This window comes from Echinops telfairi, unplaced genomic scaffold, assembly GCF_000313985.2.
Source record: "Echinops telfairi isolate 266 unplaced genomic scaffold, ASM31398v2 ScPeMD7_28;HRSCAF=97, whole genome shotgun sequence".
In the NCBI taxonomy this organism is placed as follows: Eukaryota; Metazoa; Chordata; class Mammalia; order Afrosoricida; family Tenrecidae; genus Echinops; species Echinops telfairi.
The window spans coordinates 583652-593832 of NW_022103925.1; the positions used below are offsets into that span (position 1 = coordinate 583652).

Sequence of the window (10181 nt, forward strand, 5' to 3'; positions counted from 1 at the left end):
GCCCAGTGGGAAGATGGCGGAGCTCGGCAAGAAGTACTGTGTGTACTGCCTGGCGGAGGTCAGCCCGCTGCGCTTCCGCTGCACCGAGTGTCAGGACATCGAGCTGTGCCCCGAGTGCTTCTCGGCGGGCGCCGAGATCGGCCACCACCGCCGATACCACGGCTACCAGCTGGTGGACGGCGGCCGCTTCACGCTCTGGGGACCCGAAGCCGAGGGCGGCTGGACCAGCCGCGAGGAGCAGCTGCTGCTGGACGCCATCGAGCAGTTCGGCTTCGGCAACTGGGTGAGTGCGCCCTGGGGTCTGGGGGCCCGGACTCCTCTGTCCGCAACTCGGGCCTGAGGACCCTGGACCCTCACTCACCGCCCACTCCTCAGGCCTGGAGACCCGGATCCCGGTTCACTGCCCCCATTTCAGGCTGGGGACTCCGGTCCCAGCTTATAGCCCATGCCTCTGGGAAGAGTACCCCAACCCTGCCTCACTCTCCACTTCGCCACAGGGAATCCCCCACGCCTGCCCCCAGGCTCACTGCTTATGCCCCTGGGCTGCGAACCTGGTTCTCCATGCTGGGAGCCGGTGACCCTGGTCCCCATGCCTGGCATGGGCCCCTCAGTTCTGGGCACTGCAGGCCAAGCACCGTCCACTCTCCGCGTGAAGGCGTAAGAGAAAAGGCCAGTACGTGACTTTTCATACTGCTACCCCTGTGGCTCCCCCGTCCCCTGCTGAGTCTGATCTTTCCACTGCCCATCCACACCTCAGCAAGCTGCCACCCCAAGCCAGGAGGTGTGAGGACCCACAGGGACTTCGAGCTCTTGGACAGCATCTCCTGCCAGCCCCGGCTTCAGCCCTGGGTGGCAGGCTTCCCCACACTGCCTGCCCAACTTTAGCGTGCACACAGGCCTCCGTTACAGGGCAGGGGCTGCGTCTTGGGCCAAAGTGAGGCCTGGCATCTGCATTCCGCACCTGTCTCCAGTGCTCTGCCCACTCTGGGGAGTGGCGCTCCTCTCTGGCCCACCAGCCTGGCCTAGTTGATCGGCTCTTTGGGCCTCGTGCAGCTTTGGACACGTCTCTGGGTGCCTGTCCACGTGTACAGGATGGGCCACACATGTCTTAGGTGGTGGCCACAGATGCACAGAATCTGAGCCAGTGCCCAGGGGCAGCAGTCTGGGAATGACCTCTTGTCTTAACCGGGCTGGTCGGTCCGTCCCTTCTCTCTGGTGCTGTCTGTCGTGACCCTGGTCCCGTCCGGCTGTAGACCAACTGGCTTAGGGAGCCGAGCTGCCTGCAGACTGACAGGTTCTTCTCCCTTCCCTTCTCTCTCCCCCACAGGTGGTGCAGCCGGTGACTGTGCTGCTGCGGTTGTCGTGGGGGGCAGGGAGGGCCCAGGGGAATCTGTGTCTGATGGGCATGAGCGGCAGGGCTCGGTGGCAAAGGTGGCTGAGTGTGCGGTGGGCACGTCCAGTTTCCCGGGAGGGACCAACTGTGAGCATTCTCTCAGGATGAGTCTCGGACCGTGCCTCCTGCCTCCTTGGGCACTGAGACCTATGCTTGTGGTCCAAGCAGAGGCCAGAAGGCCCCTCGGCCACCATGGGGCTGGCGGCTCCTGACTCGGGTCCTCCTTTTGCTGGAGCTGCAGCCTGGGGGCCCTGGGTCAGCTTGCCAGGCCCACTGTCAGGAGCCCCTTTTGCTGCCTTCACCTCCATGAAAGGGGTCAACTGCTAATCCTCCTCGTCACCCCCCTGCAAAGAGCAGGCTGTTTCTTCTCAACAGCCAACAGAAAGGCACTCAAACTGTGCTTGTCTCTGTGAACTTTGGGCGACTCATAGGCACATGTGTGCGCGCGCGCGCACACACACACACACACACATGCAAACACTCACCTCAGTGTGTGACAGTGGGCTGTGGTAGGAAAGGCATTCCCCGTGTAGAATAGTGTTCCTGTTTTGGCCATTCTATAGGAGAACCTGCTTTTCAAATTTCATTTCCCCAAACTTGTGTGTTGCTTCTGTCTTTATACCCATATACCCATGCATCCATCACTATCTGCCCATCGCCCAGCCATCCGTCATCCCCCACCCACCCTCCTCCTCATCCATGCCCTCATCCCTTCATCCTTCCATCTGCCCAGCCTCCAGACAACCACCTTTCCCTTAATCCGTGGCCCCGCCCCACCTCCTGTTTCCACTCATCCAGCCAGCTTCTTCCCAGGAGCCCCTTCTGCTGTCCACCCCCGTCAGTCTGCCACTGCCCGTCGGGACAGCCTGGACAGCCATGGGGCTGTGGCAACTTACACACGTGCTTGGCCTGGACTGCTGAGGGGTCGCTGGCCTTCCCCTTCACCCTCGTGAGGTGACAGACCGTCCCCTCCCTTGCAGGAGGAAGGCCAGTCTCGTGCCCACTGGCGGGTCAGGCTGGGAGAAGCCATCTCGCCTGTAACTACAGGGGTGGCCTGTGCATCGTGCTCTGGTCTGGACTGTCCCTGAGACCCAGCCCGGGCTCCCTGGGTGATTCTGCTGTGGCTGGCAGCAGCGCGGCCAGTGTTGTTGGCTGATGGGGGCCCTGGCGGGCAGGTACCAACCCTCTGACTTGTGGCCTGAGTCCACAGTGCTGGGGTCCCTCCGAGGCTCTGAGTCCTGGCAGGAAGGTGACATTCAGATGCCTGAGGTGTGAAGGGGATACCTGGCGCAGGCTGTGGCCAGTGGTCATGCTCTGCCCCCCTGCCTGAAGGGTGTAGACATTTTCTGTGACAGTGTGTGGGTCCCATGGCCTCGCTGGCCAACGTGGAGGGCACCACAGTGCCCCCACCTTCCTTACCCACCACCGGGACGTAATTTGCAGCTCTTGCTCCTTCTGAAACAGGCTTCTGAGGCGCAGTGCAACTTTACTTCTTAGACTTTATTTTTAAATAATTTGAGACATGCCCCAAAACTGAGAAACTGCAGAGTTGCCCCATGGCTGTCCAGGTCTGGGTGCCACGTCCTGCCTGTCCAGGGCCCTGCAGGTTGTCATGGCAGCATGCTCTCTCACGTGGCTCTGAGCCTGCGTCCAGCCCCTGGGCCTCGTGAGTCGACATGCTAAGGCTGTGCAGTGGCAAGGCTGCCACCCAGAGCGGGCCCGTGGCCCCAGCTGCAGGCGAGCGAGGAGCCCTTTGCCCCTCTGACACCCCCAGGCAGCTCTGCGTGCCGCCCACCCCCACCCCCGCTGAGAAAAGACACAGACCACACCCCGGGCTGGTGGTCACTGCTTGTGTTCCTCAGTGGCCCCAGGTCGGCAGGGTCAGCAGTCAGCTCTGCAGCCATCCTGCCCTCTGGACAGGAGCCCTGACCAGGCTGGAGCTTGTGGGTAGTGGCCCCTACTGACCCAGTGCTGAGGGACAGGGACATTGAGGGTGGGTGGGGCCAGGTGCTGCCCACTGTCATGGAAGTGAGCTGGGAGGAGGACTGGACTGGTTGCCTGACGTGTGGTCTCATGCGATGTCACCCTCCGCCCCCCTCACCATGTGGCCTTGAGCATAGGTGAGAGGGGTTGGTGGTGGTTGGGGGGCGCTCAGGTGACAGGTACACCTTCTCCAAGTGCAGCTCAGAAGCACTGTAAAGGGGATGGCCCTGGCCAGATGCCGCTCTGCCCAGGGCCCCCACTGTCAGGACCCTGCGGCCATCAGGGAGGGGAGGGGAGGGGAGAGGACGGCGGCTGAGCGAGCCACGCTCTGGTCTCACTGGCGCGGTTTCGTGGTCGCCGGTGAGGAAGAGGCCCCTTGGTGGAGGAAGAGATTGAGGGCGGCCTACAGCTTCCTGCCATTAATAAGCTGGAGTCGGGGCTCCCAGGGGCCGCCCCAGCTCCTGCAGCACCCGCTGCTGAGTCACGGTGCCCTGTGCAGGGTGGGGGGCTGGACTGGGGAGCTGGCAGTGCCAGCCAGGTGCTGCTAACCCCTTCCCCCAGCTCCCCCTACAAGCCCCACTTGGCAACCCTGCTGGCATTCTGCACGGTGTGCAGTTGTGCGCATGATCTCACATGGTGACCCCGCCCCCCCCTCCCCCCGCCAACCGCTGGCCACCTCTGGTCTCTGTGTCATACCAGTTAGGGGGCCACAGAACAGCAGACCCTGGGGGTCTAGGGCTTTTCCAGGGCCCTTCTATGCTGAGGGGAGGGTCCAGACTGGGTGAGTGCCCCACCTACAGGTGGACACTGGGATCTGTTTCTCTCTGAGCAGTGGGTTCCCTGTGTGGATGGCCCCTGCTGTGAGCGCCGCCGTCCCCTGTAAGTGGACAGTGAGGGTCGTTCCACCCGCTGTGACCGGTGCCACTGCAGGCGGCTTGGTGGATGGATGTCCCCACCTTCACTCCCGGGTCTGCCCACAGTGGATGTGGCTGGTCTCGAGCATGCCCTCTCGTTGCAGGAGGACATGGCGGCGCACGTGGGCGCATCGCGGACGCCGCAGGAGGTGATGGAGCACTACGTGAGCATGTACGTGCACGGCAACCTGGGCAAGGCCTGCATCCCCGACACCATCCCGAACCGCGTCACGGACCACACGTGCCCCGGCGGCGGCCCGCTCTCGCCCAGCCTGACCACGCCGCTGCCCCCGCTGGAGATCTCGGCGGCCGAGCAGCAGCAGCTGGGCTACATGCCGCTGCGCGACGACTACGAGGTGGAGTACGACCAGGAGGCCGAGGCGCTCATCAGCGGGCTCTCGGTCAACTACGATGACGAGGACGTGGAGATCGAGCTCAAGCGCGCGCACGTGGACATGTACGTGCGCAAGCTGCGCGAGAGGCAGCGGCGCAAGAACATCGCGCGAGACTACAACCTGGTGCCCGCCTTCCTGGGCAAGGACCGCAAGGACAGGGAGCGCGCCGCGCGGCGCAAGGTGGCCAAGGAGGAGAGGGAGCTGCGGCTGCGCCTGCGCCCGCTGTGCCAGTTCCTGCCGTGCCGGGAGCTGGACGAGCTCTTCGAGAGCATGCACAAGGAGAAGGCGCTGCGCGCCAAGATCCGCGAGCTGCAGCGCTACCGCCGCAACGGCATCACCAAGATGGAGGAGTCGGCGGAGTATGAGGCGGCGCGGCACAAGCGCGAGAAGCGCAAGGAGAGCAAGGGCCTGGCCGCCTGGCGGCGGGGCCGGGAGGACGGCCGCGAGGGCGAGTTCGCGGCCATCGAGCACCTGCCGGGCTTCGAGCTGCTCTCAGACCGCGAGAAGGTGCTGTGCAGCTCGCTGAGCCTGAGCCCTGCGCGCTACGTCACCGTCAAGACCATTATCATCAAAGACCACCTGCAGAAGCGCCAGGGGGTGCCGGCCAAGAGCCGTCTCCCCAGCTACCTGGACAAGGTCCTGAAGAAGAGGATTCTGAGCTTCCTCACCGAGAGCGGCTGGATCTCCAGGGATGCAGCCTGAGGCTGCCCCCCACCGTCTGGCTCAGGCCCTCTGAGAGCAAACCTCCGGCGCACAGGCGCGTGCTTTTAGCGGCCGGCTGCGAACGGAGCTGTGTGGGCAGGCGGCCGTGCTCCCGGTGGCCGCCCAGCAGCACAGACTGGCACGAGGCACTTTAGACGGGTGGGGCGGGGAGTCCAGAGATCCTGTGAGGTTCTGGTGGGGCACAGCCACCCCGAGGGCACCCCCACGGCCAGCAGCAGCTGCAAGAGCTTGTCTTGTGCTGAGCCTGTGATCCGCTCCGGGCGGGGAGGGCCTCCCTGCCTGCCCATCCCCAGGCCTGCTGTTCCCAGACCTGTCCTCAGTGCCGCCCTGCCTCTGGGAGCCCCCCTCTAGGACTAGCTGACTCAGGGCTGCGCTGCGGGATCTCCGTGGGGTACGTTCTGTGTGGTTGCCTCAGCCCAGCCAGACTTTGCCACCCTCTCTGGCCATTGCCGCCCTAGGCCAGGAGGCGCTCCCCACGAGAACTCTGGTTGTGCCTGCCCAAGCACCTGCACCTGAGGTCACATTAAAGTCATTTGAGAGAAACACTGGTCTCTCCAAGATGACTACCTATTGGCACCTTCTTCCGTGGCCGAGCCCAGGCGGACTTCTGACCTGCAGTGGGCCTGGTGCTAGTCACACCTGTCTCACCCGGTGGTAACACTCAGGGCTCGGCACCCGCTCGCTCCAGCCCTGGGGGATCGTGGGGAGCATGAGGACTGCTGGTCTGCGGGGCCCCAGCTCTGGCAGGTGTGTGTCTGCCATCTCCTAATCAGAATGGCCCCTAGGCCCTGTGGGGTCGGGGAGGACAGAGCCGAGAAAAGTATGAGTGTCCCCTCTGAGCTAACACCATCATCCCACTTTTGGCTTGTTTGGACCTGGAGCACCTAAAATGAGGAAGACCGAAGACCGCCCCCTCAAGCACCAGAGCAGCACAGGCCTGCCTTTAGCTCGGTCAGCCTCAGGCCTGCTTCCCACCAGCCCCTCCCTGACACTTGGTCTGAGCAGGGGCCACCAACGGGCATTGTCCCGGGATGGCACCTGGCAGAGGGTCTGAGGAAGACTTCTGACTGCCTCTAGTGCCCACCAACTGGGTACCAGACACCCCCAATAGGTTTCTGAGCATTAGGGACTCGTGGAATCCATCCAGGTCTCTTGAGGGCACAGCATGACGATGCTGTACCACTCTCTGGCCAGCAAGTGGTTAGGCGCAACGGCGGCATGTTGTCCTCTCAGTGCTGGCTGCATCAGCTATGGGAACGGGTGTCCCTGTGTGTGGAGGACCTCGGGGTGGGGTCAGCTGCAGAGGCCCAGGTCCTCCCATGAGCAGACTGGGAGGCGGCTCCTTCCTGAGGGCTGCTCACCCCGAGGGCACCTGTTGTCCCAGGTACAGGAGAACAGTGAAGGCCCTGCCCAGGGTGCCTCCCCAGGAGCCAGCAGTGCCCATGGAGTGAACCCAGTGGACTTTACACACTGAGTCTTCCACACAGGTTAGCAGCTCAGCCCAGCACCCGAGCGCACCAGGGCTGTGCCCGGGCTGAGGGTCTGTAAACAGGTACGGGACAGGAATACAGATACTGCCAATAACACCTGCAGCCCTGACACACGATCCTCCCGTGAAGACTCCGGGCATGCCTCACAGGCACCTCCATGGAAAAGCACCACAGCTCTGCCCCTGCCCCTTCTGAGGGCCGCACCCGGGCGGAGAAGTGAGCTGGGAAGAGACGGCAGGCCCAGGTCCTAAAGATGCTTTATTGGTTTAAAAGCCTCGTGACACCAGCTTGAGCAGACCGTGTGATCCATGACACCCTATCGGCCCTGCAATGTCCCCCGGGTCCCCCAAGAACAGGGATCTAGGAATAAAAAACTGAAAACCCAGGGGCAGACCTGGCAGTCAACACCATTGGGCAACAACGTGTGCCTCTGTGGCTGCCGGCTGCTTGTGGACCCCAGGCAGGCCGGGAGTCCCGAGCAGTGGGAGCAGAGATGGCAGGCAGGCCAGTCCCCGCAGTGACTGCACCAGGTAGCCTCACCCGGCACCTATGCCTCCTTGACCACGCCGACCAGAGCGGGCCGCAGCGTGCGGCCATGCAGCTTGTAGCCCACCTTGCTGACCAGCGCCACCGTGCCCGGCTCCTTGCCCTCCACCGGAGCATGGAACAGGGCCTCGTGTTCGTAGGGGTCGAACTTGGCCCCGACAGGGTCCAGCCTGAGCAGGCCGTGCTTGGTGAAGACCTTCTGGATCTGGACCTCCGTCATGACCAGGCCCTCGTACAGGCTCTTGAGGTGGGGGTTGTCCTCGCGGACCTGGTCTTGAGGAACGCTCTGCGTGGCCTTCTCCAGGATGTCTGCGACCTCCAGCAAGTCCTTGCAGAAGCCCTGGATGCCTGCAGTGAGGGGAGAAGTGAGCACCTGGGGGGGGGAGGGTGGTGCTCCTGCTGCTTCGTCAACAGCCCTGTGGGTCCCATGTGGGGCTGCCTGCCTGCAGCTCAAACCCACGGGTGCTCTCCTTGGAAGGACAAAACCGTCCGAGTCACAGGTTCGGGAACCCCACGGGGCAACTGTGTCCCGTGAGGCTGCGTGTCGCCCAGACTCAGAATGGGCTTGATGAGTAGGGCCAAGTGTCGGCAGGACGTGGAAGGCCCAGGAAGCGGGCTCTCAGGACTCTGGCACACACCCCAGGCCACCCTGCCACCCACCCCAGGCCACCCTGCCACTCAGCCTTCCCCTACTGGCTGCTGCTCTGGACATGGCCCCTGCCAGCCTGATGACCCTCTCCCAGCACCCGTGCCACCCTCACAGGTACCATATAATTTTGCCTCTTCCACTAATTTCTGACTTCTTTGCCGCAAGTTCTCAGTGTCTGCCAAAGCACGCTTGTATTTTTCCTAGAGAGAAATATCCACGAACAAAACAGAACAAATCCACAGGAGGCCAACCAGACCGAGGCTGCAGCGCACACCCCCGCTCACACCACACCTGTCTCTGAGGAACAAGACCACTTAGAGACAACAGGTGCTTGGCAGGTGACCAGCCACCACCCTGGCCCTGAACTCCAGGGCAGATGCTGCAGTGGAGACCAGAGCAGGCGCGTCAGGCCTGGAGGAACAGATGCCCAGAGCACCCAGGTTATACCTTCCCTGTGTGACAGCTGCTAACTGCCAGTCCTCCCACCCTGCCGCTCACCACCACTCCTGAAATCCTAGCATTCCCTCTCTCACTAGAGAGGGCGGCTGCCCCCAGTTCAAATCCTGGCACTGCCACTTGGCAGCAGGTGATCTTGGCAAGTTTACATAAACTTTGGATGCCTCAGTTTCCTTATCTGAAAGGGGGTAGAGGCAGAGCAGTTAACTCACAGGGTACTGAAGATTGCTTCCGTGTTGGCACTTGAAGAGCTTTACATCCTCTGTAAGTCCTTAGAGAAGTGGGCGCTTTCACGTGGAACCGTCCACACGACTTAACAGTTCATAAAACCCCTCCCTCCCCACTGGGCATGCAGCTCTTGTAACTGCTTAGATCCTTCCCCAGCATCCACCTTAAATTGCCTGCTTGAAGCTCTCCTGTGCACAAACCGTTGTAGGCCTTAACTCACTACCATTTATGGAGCACACAAGATGACTCTCACCACAGAGCTGGGTCCACAAAGACCTGGGCAGACGATGGACATTTGCTGCAGTTTGGCCTGTCCAACACAACTCAGAGGCTGACCAGGGCACTCCATGGACCTGTCTCCCTCAGGGAGGATACTCTACTTCAATCTAGGGTTTGGAGCAGTTCCACACGGCTCACAACTGAGGCTTTGAATGTGTGCCACTCTCCTCCATGCTACCAATGACCCCAGCTCCTGAGGGAGGTTCCCCCAAATAGGGGATGAGGTGGCTGAGCAGCGGAAGTGCCAGGCCAGCAAGCTGTGCCCCTGCGAGGTCTTACCATGGTCTCCTTCAGCTGTCCCTCCAGTTTCACCTTCTCTTCCAAGAGTGCCTTCTCTGGGGAGGGGGGGTCAGCCTTCTGTCCACTTGGCCCCGAGTCCTCGTCCAAATTCTGGCCATTCTTTTGCTTGGCGGCAGTGCACAGTGGCCGAGGGGCAGACCTAAGTGTTGGAGATGAAGCCCAGGATCTGTCACCTGCTCCTCACAGTCAGACTCATGGTTTAGAAAGGGGAGGCAGTGGTGTTCATCATTTGTTGGGGAGAAATTCTTTTAGATCTAATAAAAGTAAACCCCATTTGACTTGCACGGTGGTGAGCTGCCCTGGAGTGGGCCCAGCCGCACAGTGACTGGTGACCCTACACACGAGGCCAGTGGGTTCTGGCTGGTAGCAAAGAGCAGACAGCCAGGCCATCTTAGATGGAAGCTGCGTGCTCCCTGGCCCCGCAAGCCGGCGCCGCACCTCCATCCGCACACGGAGCCTGGCTGGGAACAGGTCTTCGGAATGGAAGGGGAGGACGCCTCACCACGAAGACACCGCCCGAGCACCACCACCCCGCCCACACCCGGTGGGGGCCAGCACTGCCGCTGGTCACGGGGCGGCTGGGCTGAGCTGCTGCCCACCGGGCACGCTGGTTGTCCAGAGATGGGGTGGAGGCGGCGGGCCAACCGAAAGGTGAGGGTGACGCCCAAGGTCACCATTCGTCGCGCGGGAACGCGACGCTGCACTCGCGCGGCAGGCCACAGTGCCCGTGCACACAGGGCAGCCTGCGGCTCGCACGGCCGGCGAAACCTCCGAGGACAGAGCCGCTGACAGTCGCCGGCCCAGCGGGGCGGCTTCTCCCGGGTC

The 10181-nt window shown here is 62.4% G+C and overlaps 2 protein-coding genes across 2 annotated transcripts in view; one reads left to right on the top strand and one right to left on the bottom strand.

Moving 5' to 3' along the window:
* The first annotated feature begins 6 nt into the window (after positions 1–6).
* On the top strand, positions 7–5951 carry TADA2B (transcriptional adaptor 2B). The gene is made up of 2 exons (XM_004715059.2): positions 7–283; positions 4395–5951. Exons 1-2 carry the CDS (start codon positions 14–16, stop codon positions 5385–5387), a joined length of 1263 nt encoding a protein of 420 aa, XP_004715116.1. The 5' UTR covers positions 7–13; the 3' UTR covers positions 5388–5951.
* Positions 5952–7138: 1187 nt separating this feature from the next.
* The window catches only part of GRPEL1 (GrpE like 1, mitochondrial), a 3416-nt gene continuing 373 nt past the window's right edge, over positions 7139–10181 (bottom strand). Inside the window, exons 2-4 of the mRNA XM_004715060.2 lie at positions 9336–9495; positions 8212–8293; positions 7139–7792 (exon numbers count right to left, since the gene is read on the bottom strand). Of these exons, the coding sequence (XP_004715117.1) occupies positions 7446–7792; positions 8212–8293; positions 9336–9495 (589 nt within the window). The 3' untranslated portion in view covers positions 7139–7445. The remainder of the gene's footprint in view (positions 7793–8211; positions 8294–9335; positions 9496–10181) is intronic.

Bases quoted from the DNA above. Each gene is read 5' to 3' on its own strand.
- TADA2B (XM_004715059.2), top strand. From the start codon at position 14: ATGGCGGAGCTCGGCAAGAAGTACTGTGTGTACTGCCTGGCGGAGGTC. The intron at 284-4,394 runs GTGAGTGCGCCC...CTCTCGTTGCAG, and splicing joins AGTTCGGCTTCGGCAACTGG to GAGGACATGGCGGCGCACGT.